This window comes from Equus asinus, chromosome 25 (genome assembly GCF_041296235.1).
Source record: "Equus asinus isolate D_3611 breed Donkey chromosome 25, EquAss-T2T_v2, whole genome shotgun sequence".
NCBI lineage: Eukaryota > Metazoa > Chordata > Mammalia > Perissodactyla > Equidae > Equus > Equus asinus.
The window spans coordinates 29,861,703-29,879,059 of NC_091814.1; the positions used below are offsets into that span (position 1 = coordinate 29,861,703).

The window sequence follows — 17,357 nt, forward strand, 5'->3', positions numbered from 1 at the left end:
GAAGCAAAAACTGACAGAACTGAAGGGAGAAATACACATTTTCACATAATAGGTATTTTACAACAGTTGGAGATTTAATACCCCACTCACAATAATGGAGAGAACAAGACAGAAGATGTGAAGAAAGAGAGGACTTAAACCTCACAACATTTCCGTGAGCCCCACTTCAACTCTGAGAAGCTGGCCATCTTAAACAGGGTGCCCTTTGTCATCAAGGATAAAGTCACCATAGTTTCTACATTTTTAATGCTTACAACAGGCTTATTATTACATACAGTAAGTATTATAGAATTTTTCTCTCTAATTTAAATTTCTTTCTATAAATTATACAACCTTTCAGTCTCCATAAAAACCCCAAGAACTGTTGGGCTACAAATACAACTGATCATATAGAAAAAAAAAAAAGATGAAATCAACTTAAGCTTAAGAAGAGAAGCAAGACAAAAATGGAATTTGTAAAATTTACCTTTTTTCTTCTAAGGAGCAACTTACTTACCCCTCATCACACAAAAAGTGAGCTTCTGAATCAAACATATAGGAAGAATTTGGGGATGTTACTTCACCATATTTGAGTTGTGGAGTTGGACATTTTTTTCCTAAAATAAAATTTTCAAATTCGTTGTTTTACACCAATTTCAAAAGAGATTTGCATCAAGATCAAAACTCTACACTGCTCTTTATAATTCATGTAATATTATTCTCTTTAACTATTGTAAGGACAAAATTAAAATTTACATTTACCCGGGTAACCAATTGCCAAGAAAAAGACTCCCTGGAGATTCCTCAAAGCGTGAAAAAAAAACGCATTGCCATCTAAAGCCTAAGTTCACATGAGAAAATCATCATTGCCATAGTGGAAAATGGATCCTAAAATGTGTAAAAATCTCTAGAGCAAGCAAAAAACAAAAAAAGAAAAAAAGACTTTGTTTGGAGCTGGCCTGGTGGCGCAGCAGTTGAGTTCGCACATTCTGCTTCAGTGGCCGGGGTTTTGCCGGTTCGGATCCCGGGTGCGGACCTACGCACCGCTTGGCACGCCATGCTGTGGTAGGCGTCCCACATACAAAGTAGAGGAAGATGGGCACGGATGTTAGCTCAGGGCCAGTCTTCCTCAGCAAAAAGAGGAGGATTGGTGGCAGATGTTAGCTCAGGGCTAATCATCTTCTTCTTCAAAAAAGATTTTGTTTACTTACTTGTACAAGCTTCATCAATTGGGAACCATGAGCCATTATGCTCACAAAAAGTCGAGAGGCTATAGGGAAACAGGCGCTCATATGCTGGGCGACACTCATAAAACAGTCTCTCCCCAGGAAAATAAACTCTGTCAGGTTTACCCTTGAGCTGCATAGTTTCAAATGTTGGCGGTGGCTCACAGGTACCTAGGAAGAAGAGAGTAAGTACATGAAAACAAAGTACTTTACCTCTTTCACCAGACAGGGCCTGTGGCCTGGCAGCAGGTAAGTAGTACAGAATAAATGGCAAGGTTCTAGGCAAGACGTTTAATGACTGTCCCATGCTTTTACCCAAGTGGTGGTAGCTGTGGACGATGTGTCTTGCTTGTTTTTAATAACATCTTATTAGCTTTTGGTTTCTTGGGGAATGAGCTTAATTTTCACTCATCAGTAAATTGAAGAGACAAAATCGATGTTTTTAGCTTTAAAAAATATATGCAGGAATGTATCCTTCCCCACTTTTTTCTAAATTCATTCCCAAACTCACATCTCCTCGAAGAAGTCTCTATAGTATATACCACTCTGCTGAGATTACCCTCCACAGTTTGAAACACAAACTCATGATCACTTGGCACTGCAGGCTCAGTCTCCTCTCAGAAGGCGAGCTCCCAGAGCTCAGGGATCACATGCCTTCTTTTTCTACTACACTCTCTACCCAGCGGGTGCTCAAGAAATGCTATGGTAAGAGGCGGTGGTTAAATAAGCATCGTGGATTCCATAGATCAAAATAAATATGGGCTGAACTACTTCAAAATAAAAGACATCATTTTATAGTTTTCATAATAGTGAACTGAGCATTTTGTAAGTGAAGAGATGCCATTTAAATATCAAATGAACTACTTTGATAGCCTTACATGAAAAAAATTTTGCTTTCTTGGATATTACTGTATGTAAGTCCTAAAGGACTAAAAGAATGCAGAAGTCTCTCCTAAAGGTGAAAGGAGCTAAGAAGAAAAGAAATCTATTTTGATCCCTGAGGTTTCTTTCTTACTCTCTGGATCTAGGTCTTACTTCAGACTGAGAGACTGGTCAAGCAAACTCTAAGCAAGTGAAATATTACTCTCCTTTCACATCATATTCTAAATTCTAAAATTTTCTCTATATACACTATCAACATTTTATTTACAACATGCACTGAAATCCACCTACAGGCAAAATGTTTTCAACATTTCTACTGTGCTGACCTTGACATCTGAATGTTCCTCAATCAACTGCCCAAAACAAAAGCAAAAAGCAAACAAAAAGCCCTAATAATTAAAAGCATTGATTAAAAAGATTAGTGTAGAGTTGAATTTTATTAATAATCTTAAATGTACTGACTATCCTGAACCAGACGTTCTCATTTCGCAACAGGAAAAAACAACCCCTGGGCTAGAAATGCTATAATTCCCATTCTAGACACAAATACATGACATCATTCTAGCATTTCCTGGAATCACCAAGAAAGTAATCAAGCAACAGCATGCCCATGATTAAATTATACAAGTATCCTTTGTTTTATGAACTCAATTCCAGTAACATCTTGAAAGCATATAAAGAAGAGAAGATTCCTAATTCGTACGGAAAAAGAAATGTCAATTGGATGGTTTAACCCATTCAACTAATTAAAATATTTCTTTCTCTTAACATGTATCATGAAAAAGATGCTTTCAACAATGCGCAGGGTGTAAAATTTGGTTTGGCAACTGACTGATTAAAAGCTTTATACACTGTAATAACTGAGTCCAATATCACGCTTTTTTTACAAACAAATTTCCCCTCTTGCTCAGAAGACTGAATTTTTCTCCTATAGAGATTTTCAAACTAAACATTCCCAGCTCTAGAAAAATAGTATCTTGACTTACTTTGTTTAAGATCATTCACAATATAACTATTATTAGGCTGCAATGCTATACTTCAATAATAGATGCCATTATACAATATGATAGGCTGCATCCAAAAAATTCCCCAAAGTTTCAGGTGAGTTTCAGGAAAGTGGAATAGTGCTCCACTATGGATCAAGAGATGTCCACCTTCTCTACATTTGCAAAAATTGTGCACACATTCTCTATCTTCTTGCAAAATCTAAAAATAACTCTGATGTAAGCACACAGCCACCACCTTGTCAAGATTGCTACCTTCAGAAAATCCTGGTCTCTGACTAAAACTGGACCAGCCTGCTCCTTCTCCCACCATCTACACAACCTATTTTTCTTCCTTCCTCTAAATGCAGACTCTGGGATCTACATCTGTCAATTTTATTTCTCACTTCCCGCTTGTTTCTAGGCCTACAAAAATCACTTAAATTATGTTCAAAGTCATTAAGTGGCCTCATCCTTGGTAAATTCATCCTGACCCTTTCTTCCTCAGTAATTTTAGTTACTATGTCTATAACATCTGGAGCTATTGATCACTCTGTCTTCTCTCCCTCCTGCCTGAAAAGCTCTCTCTCCTTGGATTCCAGGATAGCACACCACCCTGGTTTTCAGCTTGTCCTCTGGCTATTCTTCCTTCTCTGCCTGATCTGATAATGTAATGTTCCTAACGGGTGGTTCTAGGAACTCTTGTTATTTCCTTCTGCAGCTTCCCCTGGGTCAGTATATACTCCCACGACTTCATTACCACAGATAAAAGCTGTCTCCCAAATCCCTCTTTCCATCTTAAGTTATTTAGCTGAGGCACCAAATCTGTTTTCAGTTGCCGCCCCACACAGCTCCACTTGGAATGTGTCACACTATCTCAAATAACATAATGAAGCCAGAGCATGCTCTCTTTCCATTCTTCACCCTCACACATGCCCAGCAAACTTGTTATATTGTTTCCACAACTGAAATGTCTGTTCCATCTCTCTAATTCTATCCTTCACTTCTAATTCAAGCCTCTCTCATTTCTTATCTGGATTGCTACAAGAGTTTCTGAATAGATCTCCTTATCCGTCTTGCCACCTTTCCTTCAATGGAAGGAATTCATTTTTCACATTGCTACCAGAGTAATACTGATATGATACAGTGAGCAACCCTCTTCCAAGTCAGATGCCTGTCAATGGCTCCCCATTCCCCTCAAGATAAAGTCTAAGGCCCCTTCACATGGCTAACAGACTTCTAAAATCTGTCACTATCAGGACACTGCTCAATCTTGCACACTATTCTCAAGTCATATTCAATTCCACGTAGTGCCTATTCAGTTACTTAGACTACATTAGTACAGCAGGCTCCATGCATCACTTTACTTCAACTTTGACCAGAGACCCTGCCATTCCTCCCACCCACTCATCCTTCAGTTTCATCTTAGATGCCACTTCTTCCTTGAAGCTCTTGACAGCTCTCAGTCAAAAAACTGGGTTAAGTGTTCTCCTGCTGCCCCAACTAACGTTTTCCATAGCACTCTTCATATTGTAATTCTTTATTATTTATACTGCCTATGAGACTGTCACCTTCTTGAGGACCACGTCTCATTCATCACTGCACTTCTAGGACCTAGCACGAGAGCTGAATGAGCACTGGTATGAATCACTTCTATACACTCTTAGATCCAAATTCAAATCTTTACTGTTCAGCCAACCTCTTCCAGAGGTATCTGCAAATTATGTTTTTCTTTGCTGTTTTTATGCCTGTCTTCAATTTTATTTCATTGGTTTAGTTATAGACACTTCCCTTTGTGAACAAACTTTTGGGACCCTTCTCCTTGGTCTAACAGGCGAATCTAGCAAGCGAGTTACATAGGCTTAAAGTCAGTACAAAAATCCAAGCTGTGCTATAAAGCGTCCGTGCAGGCCATCTTAAGCCTGTGTTAAAATGGCTTTGCAAGCCCACGCCTCATCACCGAAGATGCCAGCTGGAGAGAATAACAAGAAAAGATAAAGAGTATCTTGCTCTCACTTTCCCTAGCTGCATTTCTTAGAGACTGAGGGACAAGTAATGACCCTGGTCCTTGCCACACAGAGATAACATGGACTTACCAGCCTTGCTTAATGTCTAACCCAAAAGTTCTTGTTTATGTTGTCTTGAAGTATGTGAATATTAGATGCATTAGCCATTCCCTGCACGCTAGAAAGTATATAAAGTACATAAACTGCAGCCACATCTGCAGAACTTGGAGCAGCTCCTCAGAATACTCTGTTGGACTGTCCCCTAGGTCTCCAGTTCCTCACTTTGATTATCAAATAAACTCCTTCATTTCACCTTTATCTAGACTCTTTATTTCAGCTGAAGCTTTTATCAGAGTTTTCAATTTTTTTAGGTCAAAATATTTATACTTTATTATTTTATTGTGAACCTATTCCCTATTACTGCTATTATTACAAATGGTATTTTAACACTATCAAAGGTGCACTCAAAATATTGAGGTTTATTATTTTCTCCTAAAGTATGAGAATGAAAGATTCCAGTACTTAGTACTTACAACAATAGTGATGAGAGTAATAATTCTAGAAATGGAAAATTTAAGCACTATTTGTGCCAACCATTATTTTAAGTGCTTTTAAACTAACTTAGTCTTCATAGTCATCCTATGAGCTGGGTACCATTTCCCCATCTTTAAGATGAGCAAACTGAGACACAGGAAGGTGAATTAACTTTCCCAAGAAACTTTCTCAGTAGGCAGCAGACCCAAGAGTCTAGCCAGGGAGCCTGGTTCCACTATGACCACTGCTTCCCATCACTGTCTCTCATCTGGAACCCTCACGTGGTTACACCAACACACTCTGTCTACAAGTTGGTCTTCAAGAAATGGTCTGCATTGTGCTAAGTCAAACAGAAGGGCTCAAGGTGCCTTAAAAGGACAGGTAATAACATTATGTCTGAATTTTATGATGGTGATTGTTCATTCCCGACTATCCTATTGGTTTCACAATTATTCACTCTGTGATCTAGTCCTTCCTTGCTCTCTCCTCCTTTGCCCTACTGCTGCCTCACTGGGTAGCCTGGCAGTCCCTGAGTCCCTGAGCCATGTCCTATCTCTGAGCCATTGCTCACACTGCTCCCTCTGCTCAGAACACCCTTCCTTCCTGCTCAGCAGCAACTCCTGCTCAACGCTTGTCCTCTTAGACTTAATCCCCTCAACATCTGCTCTAGAAAGCACTTTCTGTTTCCCCAAAGACGCAGTGAGCAGTCCCTCTCCTGGACGCTCCTCTGCATGGATCTCTCAGGTCACTGTCACATGTTTTTGGGTTGAATAGTTAACAGGCTGACTCCATTCATCCATGTGGCCATAACATCTAGCACAGTATGTCCTTCATAGCGGCTATTCAAAAACATTTGGTGCTCAAAGTACCACTGCTGTCAAACAGAGAACAATGGAGAAGAACATACTATAATGAATCTAATATTGAAAATCATCATCTTAAAGCTTTATGCACTGGAGAAAGGTTTGGCCGTGTAGTTTCTTTTGTTGCCTATCTCCCAGGATCCTGGTAACCTAGCAACTGACCAGACAAGGGCTGCTCTCTTTGCGTTGTAATATGCGAGTAAGTAAACTAAGAAACTACTGTGTAAGCACTTATTGATCTTGGTTTCTTTACTGGAAAGAAAGAAAAGACCTAAAATAGGCAGAAGAGACCATCCATAACAGGAGATTGTGGATTTTGTCCAAAAAACCAGACTTCTTCTGGAGCAACGAGACTGGTCCCAAAATTTGACAAATGTTACCTTCTGTGACCTCATACCATTTGACAACCACCTCTGAGATGACAAGCCTCCCAGGCACAAGTGTCTGCCCACAAAACTTTCTCCTCAGGAGCTAATTCAGAAGTGAAACGTGTATTTTATCCACATTTTCCCTGCCCGGCACAGTGAGTTCTCATTTCTACTTTCTCTATGTTTCATACCTTTCCTGATTTTACCTTTCCACCTTTTCTTCATTTGTAGTTTTGTTAACTTCCATGTTGCATCCTATCCCTTGTATTTATCTGTTTTCCTCTCTTCCAAATAGTATTCATAGTTCCCTTCAACTTCCAGCTTTAAGCCTAATCTAAAATTTATTCTTTTTTCAAAAAATTCCTTTTGTTTCTCCCTTACCACCAGTGTTCTGCTCCTGCCCTCCCACCACAAAATGAACTTCTTAAAGATCAGTAACAAGCGAGACTGGAGCATTGTGAGCCCAGCAGACTCTACATAAAATGGGAAGCCAGAGCCTCCCGGGCCCTCAGCGGGCCCTGCCTCAGCCTTTCAGGCACCACAGAAAGGCCATCCTAACCATGCTGCTTTGAAGAACCTTCCCCTGGAGGCAGGAGGCATTTTCTCCTGGGCTCTGGCCCCAGCCGAATACTATGTTTAATTTTCTCATACTTACTAGTTATACAGGAGTGTATAACTCCTTCATACTGAGGCAAAAAAAAATGGGCATTTGGAACCACAAGTGTGACAAGACAGACAAGACCTCTGCATTCTAGTGGGGAGCAAACAGAAAAGAGAGTTTGGGAAGGGCGACTACACATGAGGGGGGATTTAAGCTGGAGAGTGTATGTGTCTACCTGAGACAGGGTGGGCAGAGGAGGTCCCTGGGGGGTAGGGGCAGGGTAACATCTCAGCTGAGTCTGAAGAATAAAAAGGAATCAATCATGAAAGAAGCAGGAGGATGATGTTGCAAGGCTGAGGGAATAGCAAGTGCAGAAGCCCCAAAGTGGCAGAGCTGGCCTGTCTGATGAGCAGAAAAGTCTTCCCAGCCTCCACTCATTTGCTAAATGCTGTCAGAGTCTCAGGCTCCTTTCCTCCAGAGCACTTCTCTTGGGTTATAATGTATCCATTAGTATTATGTTTTTGTTACTGTCTCCCAAAAAATTTTAGGAAATATTTCTTGATTATCTACTGTGTGCTTGGCACTGGGGATCTAACAGTGAGCAAATACCGTCTCTGCTTATATTCGGGTGTGTGTGCAGACAGACAATAAAGATCATGAAAACAGGAGTGGTTTGTTATTGCTGAGCAGGGTACCCTCAGAACGAGCACAGGACCTGGCACAGGGAAGGCAAATCTTTGTGGAATGAATGCTGCTAAGGAAAGAATGCAGCATACAAACGGTATATGTAACAGGATCCTGAAAATAACTTGAGCAAAGGAACACAAGAGCATTAGAAGACAGAGGAAATATACCAAAGTATTTAAAATGGTTGTCCTTTGTGTAAGTTTTATACAATAAGCATGTCTTTTTCAGTATATACAGTTTTTAAAGTATTTATTTGATTCAATGAAACATGAAACAAACTTAGTAGACAGGCCTTCGGCCATACTTTTTGAGCTATAGAGGAAAGCTAGATTAACATTATTTATGGTTCACCTCTTAGGATAATCATTTGTCACTAGGTTTGGCTACCAATGTGTTTTAAGTTACTTCGGATATCCCTTCAAATATGATCCAAAATAATGAAAAGAAGGGAACAATGCCAAAAAGCCATTCGGTAACAGACGTGGATACTGCCTGTATTGGATGGGAACAGGAAGATAACTACCCGGCAAAAAAAAAAAAAAAAAAAAAAAAAAAACGCAACAACCTGCAAGCCAATACCAGTATGATCTTGGGCAAGAAGGAGCCTCTGAACGTCAGGTACAAAAGCGTGGCGCGCCCCTCCCAAACCCTCGGAACCCCAGGCACCCAGAGCCTGCTCTCACCCCAGCACTACAGGCACACCACGCGCTTCCCAGCCCCCTGACGAAGCGAGCAGCGGGCCTCCTCGCTCCACACTCGGCACCGCTGGGTGGCCACTTCCGTGGAACACACACCCGACAACACGCCCGCGGCTTCCCCAGCCCAGCCAGGCGGGGCACAAATACCCCTCTCAACACGGCACCATCCGGCCCAGGGAAGCAGGGCAAACCCTCCCCACCGGCACAGCACGAGTCCCAGTAACTCCCCCACGCTCCTGGGCACTCAAGAGCAAGCCCTCACCGCAAGCACCGAGTCCGCGCTCCCGTCCCGACTTGGCTCAGTGCCGGTAACAGCCTGCAAGCTTTCGCTAGGGACACAGCCTGGCCCGGTCAACACCGGCTCACCCACCCCGCCGCACCGCTCGGTGCCGACCACCAAGCAAGCCTTCACCTCCTGCGCTTCGTGGTCCTCACCGCCGGGATCCCTGCACAGCGCCACCCGGGGGGAAGGCTGGCCACGCACCACCCACTCCGCACGACCCGGGTCGACTCAGCCCCGCGCCACCTGCACGACCCAACGAGCGAAGTTCCCCCGCCCTCGGCTCCGGTCGGCCTGCCCCCGACCCGCTCCCGTTCGCGCTGGAGCGCACGCCCTCTCCAGGCTCCTACCGGACGGGGATACGGGTAGCGGGAGCACTAGGGCCCCTAAAAGGATCCCAGCGGAGCACCAAGAAGAGAAGTGGCTCTGGGGGCGACAGAGAGGTGCCGAGAGCGGCGCGCAAGAAGCCATCATTTTCGGGGAGATCCGCGAGATTCCCGCGAGGCGGGCGAGCGGAGCTTTTCGAGTCTGGTCACCAAACGCAACAATCCACGAGCTCACCAAGTGTGAAGGGCGGCACGGCGGGTGGGCGTGGCCTGTGTCAACCTGGGGCGGAAGTGACGTGACGCACCTGGGCCGAGGGGCGGGGCCAATGGGGAGGCTGCCGAACTGGGCCTCGGCTCAGGGAAAGCGCGTTAGGGCTGAAGAGGACGCCGCCGGGAACTGACGGACCCGCGTCTGCGGGCGGCTCCGGCTCCTCCCGCGTGAGCCTGACCGCTCTCTGGCCGCACCCTCTGCAGACCTGCCCGGGAGCCCCGAGGAGGCTTGCGGGAAACGGCTGGGTCACCTCCGCATTCGTACCCGGTTAACACCCCACGCAGGAAGGGCGGAAAGGAAACAAGAGCTGGCGGGTCGTCAGTGGCCCTTTTCCGGATCGGTGGATCGAAAACTAAAGCGCCTCGACCTGAAAATAGAAACCGGGAGCCCAGGCAGCGGGTCACCGTGGGACCAGCCGCCTCAGGGCTTCAGTTGTCCTGGGGCGCTCCGGGCTTCAGGACTACCTGGGCCCTCAGTATTCAGCATCAGTCAGGCACAATTAGGGACAATACCTGAGAGCCGTGGTTGAGCCTCTGCTACTGCATCCCGTGCAGGCCTGCTAGAGTTCAAAACCATGAAGACTCGGCCTCTGCACTCGCAACCCCTATCGTGAATTACTCTCCCCCCACTGCCTTGAGAGCACGCCTGGGAAGGTCAATTATTAAAGGACACGGGGCCCTTAGACGCTGGGCCTCAGTTCTGTGGGGCCCTTGCCCTTAAGCAACTCAATGTTTTATTGAAGATGTGAATCCTTAAAACAAAATGGTAAGCAAAATGTAGTTTATTAGGAAATAACAGAGGAATTGCAATTTGGGACGTGGAAACTATAGTGAACCATACAGACAAATCCAGAGAACGAAGGAAGGGAGAAAGTGGGAAGGAGCTGTTTTAAGCAGTTCATTGGAGGAAACCAGGAGCTCGAAGTGGTGGTGGCTTCTCATTGGCTGCTTGCTGTTGCTGGGTGAGGAGGAAATCTTCCTCTCTTGCTGGGGCTGTAAGCAGGAGGAGTGGTAATGCATGAGGGCTCCACCGTCAGGGCCTCCTGACTCCATTTTGAGGGAGGTTTTTCTTTATTCACTTAGAGAGAGACGAAGATACATGCATGAAAATCATAAAGACAAGGGTGTATTAAATGCCAAATTCTTGGAAGCAATGAATGTCATTAGAGTTGGGATGGGTAGGAATTGGATAGGTGAAGTGGATAAGAGGAAGAACTTTTCTGGAGAAACAATCTCTCAGTGCTGTAAAATTAAGAATGAGCAAGATTTATTTGTACAGTTGTGAGTAAGCCTGTAAGGCTAATAAAAGAAAAAACAGGTAACATGACTGGTATTAAAAGGCAAACAAAAGGGGTTGACATTTTCTTCCTATTACTTGGCGAAGAATAAAAACAGTCAACCAACGTGAGTAAACATACTGAGGGGACCAGCATCCGCAAACTTTTAGCTTTTAACATAAGTTTTGTGCGTGTTAAAAGTTTTTAAATAGAAATGATTTTTCAACCATCAGTTCCATTTAGAGTTTATCCCCTAAGAAATCATCAAAGCTATGAGCAAAGATGTATAATTTTGAAAAAAATATAAACCATAACTGTCAGCCAAATTATTAAGGAATTTATGGTAGGTCACTTTATGGGATATAATTCTATGCAGCAAGCAGTGTAAAAAATACTGATGTGACAAACTGTGGAACAGAAGTGGAAAAAGCAGACTCCAAATCAGTATATACCCTTTAGCTTTCCTTTTTTCTTTTCTTTTTTCTCTTTGGTGAGCAAGATTGGCTCTGAGCTAAAATCTGTTGCCAATCTTCCTCTTTTTGCTTGAGAAAGATTGGCACTGAGCTAACATTTCTGCCAGTCTTCCTCTATTTTGTATGTGGGATGTGGCCACAGTGTGGCTTGATGAACAGTGTGTAGGTCCACACCCAGGATCTGAACCTGCAAACGCCAGGCCGCCAACATGGAGCACACAAACTTAACCACTATGCTACCAGGCAGGCCTTTAGCATTCCTTTTATTAAAACAAAAGTAGTATATTGATACATGTAAAAAGAAATTAGTTGGAAATATATGAAAATTAACTAATAGTTGATAGGATTATGGTAATTTCATTTTTTTTGTGGTTTTCATTTTTCTATATTGACCCTATGTTACATTTGGAATCAGGTAAAGAAAAAATTCTTAAATCTAACATATATATTAACTGCTATTTTATTCATAGGCTGGTGGGGATAGAGGCTGTAACAGACAGGATTATGTATGAGAGGATGGTGAGTACATGAAAGCTCTCTCTCTAAACCTCAAATGCATCTTCTGGAATTACAAAACTTTATATATACTTAAACAATTCTATATCTGAGATGTACCAAAAACATTCCAGGTTCAACAAACCATGTAATTTCCTCTTCCTCTCAGAACACCACAATTTTTTGAATTATTTGAATTCAAATATCAAATATTCAAATATCAAAAAATATTGAATTTTTTGAATATTTCTTGACAGAATGTAAAACACTAAGTGTGGATCTGATGTATAAAATAAACACTTTAGTATCTTGGATTATAAAACCGAGATAGTCATTGATGACACTTAATTGAAAGGTATAATTAAGGACACAGTAAATAGGAAACTCAGTGAGGTGGAATTATCATTTCTATTCATTCTTACAGTTGTAAAAGAGTGATAGAATGGACATGTTCTGTGGCTCAAGGTTGGCACTTATTTGTGAAAACAGAGAATCTATTGTTCTCTACAAACATCTGTACACAATGTTCTATGTCAATAATATCTTGATAAAGCTGAAAAAAAACCTTTCCATCTATTTATAGGCTTGGAAGTAAGTATTTTTTTCCCATGAGAATTTGAAAGATAGGGGAAAAATATGGAATATGGCTAATGGTTGGTATTCTACTTACAGGTGCTAGATTAGATTCAAGGTTTGGGGTTTTACAGAACTTTCAATCAGTGAAATTTCTAGACTGGGATTCATCAAACCATTCTTAATTTAATTGAAGACTTTAGCATTGATTTCTTTAACTTATTTTGATTTCACCCTACTGTGGCTCCATTTGAAAGGTTCTGAGCCTTGTTCCCTATTTTTCTGGACTAGCTCCATGAAACAGCGATAGTGTTTTCTCGCTGTATCTCCAGTGTAGAGACTGTTCTAGTCTATAGTAGTGTATAATAAATAACAAATAATGAAATAAATGGGTGTTGCTGTCAAGTGCATTTAATGCATCTCTGCCAGTTCTCCCCCAGCATGGATTTACCAAATGCTGGGAAAGTTCTGAGAGATTTTGATTTTAGTAATTTTAGACACTAGGAACAAAGTGGGATTTGTCTCTGAAAGGAATGAGCTACACCAGGCATTGTAAGCTGGCCTGTGAAGTGGAGCTCCTGTCTCTCCATGAGCCTTGAGATTATTTTAGTGACCGAGTTCAAAGGGAGAGTATTGACCATGAACTTCCTAAGGTCCTGACAGGAACAGAACTCAAGAGTCAAGGCTTTGAGTGAAGTAGGCAGTAAATACTAGGGGTTTATCTAACTACCACTAAAGATTTTGTCAAACTGCCAAAGAGAAAATGAGGAGAGAATGGAGAATACACAGGTGTGTAGAGTAGGCTTTGAGCCATATGGTAGACCTCCTTTAGGCATTCTGAATGGCAGTAGGCTGGAGGTAGGTGTGTGGGGATGTCATGCAACAGAGGCCAACTTCTTTAAAATAAAACTTAACATTTGGTGCTTCTTTGCCTCCTCAATTAGTATATTTACGTTATGCTCTTCAGAGGTGAGGGAAGCAGCGTGAATGGGCCTGTGAAGGCTCTCAGAAAAGGCTTTCCACCATCACTGTGAATTCCACATTAGGTATTTGTGAAAACCTGAAAGAGAATGGCTAAACAGAGGATAGTTAAGCCCCTTTGTGATGTTGGCCTTGGGACCTGTGCCATCTCTGTTTGCACCTGGCAAGCACCTGCCAGCCAACTGACCTTCATATTTAGCTGTTAAAGAGCATTAGTGTGGTATGCCACACCCAGAGCAAGGATTCTGAAACCAATCAAGTGCAGAAAGGAGGGCATTTTTCAGAAGGAACGCATATTTACTTTGTTTCCTCTTGGCTTTTGGAGGCTTTAAAAAGTAAGTATATTATAAACCATGTTCGATTAGTAGATTTGCAAAGATAAAATCTTTTATTTCTTTTTCATGATGGTGGAGACACAAAGTTTCATTTAAATGTCATAGACTTTAACTTACATCTCACCCTTAAGTGTACAAAAATGCAAACGAAACAAAACAAAGTTAGAATATCAGCATTAGGAATAGCTTTGGAGACCAATTGGTCCAGCCCCTGCTTTTCCGATGGAAACTGTTAAGGCCAGAGGCTAACAGAATTGCTCAATAAGACAAGGTGATATATACAGTATTTCCCATAGACAACTGTTGATTAAAGAAACAACTGATTTCTTGCAATTAAAAAGTCACAAGCATCAGATATTTGTTAATCACATTGCTCACTGACCTACTACGTTCTGGAACAAAAAAAAGAATGCAGAATTTTTTCTTGTGACAGGGAATTTTAATCCTAAGAAAGGCAAATTCCTGATCAATTAATTTCTAGTCCTTTTTTAAAATTTAATTCTATAGAAACCTAAGAGATAATAAGTCTTGCTAAAGTTTCAAGTAAGCGAAACCATTGAGCATCTTTTCACGTATCTGTGGGCTACTTGCCCTTCTTTTTTTGATGACTTGGGTGTATGTGTTTTGCCCAATTAGGGGGAGGAGGGGAGAAGGGGAGTTTAAATATTAACTCTCTAAATAAGCCAATTACCTTTTGTCTGTTATGTAAGTTAAATTTTTTCTCCCAGTTTGTCCAGTGACTTTTCTTATTGTGGGTTTTTTCTATCTTGCATAATTTCAAATTGAAATTCAAGTTGATGTCCAGCTTATTATATTTATCAAGGTTAATGTGGCAGAATACATGCTAAAAACAACTATTAAAATCAAGAATTACACAGAGTTAGCAGTAGGCATATACAAATCTATTGTTAAATATCCAGAAGGATTCTGATGTTTTCTGGAGATCATTAGCATGGCCCACAATATCATATCAAATACATATTCTGAATCCATATGAAAGTAATCTAGTTACTTTTATAATAATTATTCTTTTATTTAAATTTTAGTATGTTTTTTATACAGAACATAGTATGAAGTGCTTTTGAAATAGAGCTTAGGAAATATCCAAAGCTCAAGAATACTAACCACTGGGTGGAGGCTCTTATAGGTGATTTTTATATTCTTTTCCTTTTTTGCTCAGGAAGACTCACCCTGAGCTAACATCCATGCCAGTCTTCCTCTATTTTGTATGTGGTTCACTGCCACAGCATGGCCACCAATGAGTGGTGTAGGTCTGCACCCAGGAACTGAACCCCAGGCCGCTGAAGCAGAGTGCATGCAACTGAACCACCAGGCCACGGAGCCAGCCCTATATTCATTATATTTCTGTGTTTTCAATAAGGAGCACATATTCTTGAAAGAAAGTTGTTTATTTTAAAAATGGTATAGACAGGAACTGCTGTGCCTTCCAAAAAGGGACAGCACTTTGGACTGGAGTTATTTGGGTGAGCGAATTCTGAGTTGGGTTAATGCAACTAGGATTGGAAGAAAGGTGGCAAAGTGTTTTGGCAGGCAACCTGGAAAGAATGAGGTGATATATCCAGTGATATTTTGAACACTCCTGTGGAATGTTTTTAGATGAACTTTTGTAAAGACAAGCATTGCCCTCACAGCCTGCTGTCATTTTGTCTGTTTATATTTGGTGGCGGCATGGCTGACTGAATCAGTTTTGCACAGCTCTTCCATTATGGTACCCCACTAGTAAAGAGAAACAAATGTATCACCCCAAGAGCCTTGGAGGCAGAATTTAAAGCATCTCTGAAAGCACAGTCTTCTCTGTCTGATTTTATCTTGAAATCTCCTGCATTTTTTGCCTTCTGCAACCTTATATATGTATTTGTGTTAATATAGAAATAATGGTATTTTCTCTTTGAACTATTGGGATAACATTAGAAAAAATGTTCTCCTAGGAGGCCATGCCATTTTCACTCATGACTTCTATATCTATATCTATAAACTAGCCACACATCCTCAGGTATTTGCAAACACCCATTTGAGAAGGATCAAAGTAAATGATCATTAACCTTTCAAAAAAGTGAATGACCAATTCTGAATTTTTAAAAATCAACGCACATTTCATTTGCTTCCATAAACAGTCATGAAAAACAAGCTATTAGATAGAAGCCAAGTATGTAAAAGCTGGATAAAAAAGCCAGATAACAAATATAAGGCTATTCAAATTCATTTCTTTTTAGGGGAAAATAGAACATAATCTGTATTTTTGTTTACTTGGAAATATTTGAATTACCTATATCTTGGTGAACTATACAATGCGTTTCCCACTCCCTTAACTTTTCCTGCAGCCACTTGTACTGTCTTCTGTTGAATTTAGGATTTCTGACATGTGTAGACAGAAAATGCCAGGTTTTGATTAATGCACAACAATATGGGAAAGAGGTAGGACAGAAAGAAAGGAAATTTACTAAAACATATGGTGTTTTTGCTTCTACTTTCTACAAGAGCAACCTAAACCCTTTCAAGGGCTTTTGGTGCTGTTGTTTCTGACAATACCCTGAGGATCTTCTGGACGGGAAATTTTAGGACTCCTGCGTGTAGCCAGAGTAGGGAAGGACCAGTTGAATTGCTCTGTTTGATAAAGAAAAATGAGGTTACCCTGAGAACGCATTAAAGATCTGAACAAAAGGGACAAGTGTCTAATGTGAGAAGGCCTGGGAAAAGGGTGGCCTGCCAGGCTTAAAGAGGGACCAGCAGTGAGAAGATCCTCATGTTATGACAGGGTTCAGGGGTCAGCAGACTTTTCCCCTTAAGGGCCAGATAGTAAGTACTTTGGTTTTGTGCGCCATGCAGTCTGTGAGTCTCTGTGGCATCTACTCAACTCTGCTGTTGTGTGGAAGCAGCCATAAACAATAGGTAAATGAATGAGTGTGGCTCTGTCCAGTAAATCTTTATTTTCAAGAACAGTGCCTTTTAATGCAGTGATTTCTCATATTGTGTTCTATGTTGTGTGCCACTTAGGGTTGAAGTATAATTTCCCTTTTCACCCCAAATATTTAGCAAACAGCTAAACATTTACTAGACAACAACTTATAGTAAGGCTGCTGTGAATAGGTGGAATGAAGGGGTAAGGAATTGGAACAAGTCCAAGTGGAGGAGGACAGAAAGGAGAAGCAGTCACAGGAGGCCAGGTGAGGTCGAGAATTCAGAGAAAGTCGGAAAGCAGGGGACGAGGTAAAGCGAAGGTCTCCACAGGATCCCTAGCGACGCTGCACATCTAAGGGAAGCCGGAGGACTTGGAGGCTCACCCCAGTGGCAAATGCTTGCGTTCCACCAGAAAAAGAAAAGCTTACTACTTCTCAAGGGTTCACAGCATAAGTGCACAAAAACCTAGGAATGCTTTGAAAAAACAGTGTCTGTGCACAGCACTGACAGAGTCATCACCCCAAATCACTGGAAACAACATAATCCAAGAAAAAACAACAGTAAAGCTGTTTCCAGCTCCTGAAGTACTTCCTAACTTCTT

General features: G+C 41.6%; 2 protein-coding genes across 2 annotated transcripts in view; both read right to left on the reverse strand.

The window, feature by feature from the left end:
• Positions 1–9,730, reverse strand: part of LOC106842728 (membrane cofactor protein-like) — a 38,114-nt gene extending 28,384 nt beyond the window's left edge. The window contains exons 1-3 of the mRNA XM_044758456.2: positions 9,458–9,730; positions 1,191–1,376; positions 497–596 (exon numbers count right to left, since the gene is read on the reverse strand). Coding sequence (XP_044614391.1) covers positions 497–596; positions 1,191–1,376; positions 9,458–9,581 — 410 coding nt within the window. The 5' untranslated portion in view covers positions 9,582–9,730. The remainder of the gene's footprint in view (positions 1–496; positions 597–1,190; positions 1,377–9,457) is intronic.
• A 739-nt stretch (positions 9,731–10,469) lies between these two features.
• LOC106842726 (complement receptor type 2-like) overlaps positions 10,470–17,357 on the reverse strand; it is a 143,879-nt gene continuing 136,991 nt past the window's right edge. Inside the window, exon 51 of the mRNA XM_044758450.2 lies at positions 10,470–10,781. Coding sequence (XP_044614385.2) covers positions 10,775–10,781 — 7 coding nt within the window. The 3' untranslated portion in view covers positions 10,470–10,774. The remainder of the gene's footprint in view (positions 10,782–17,357) is intronic.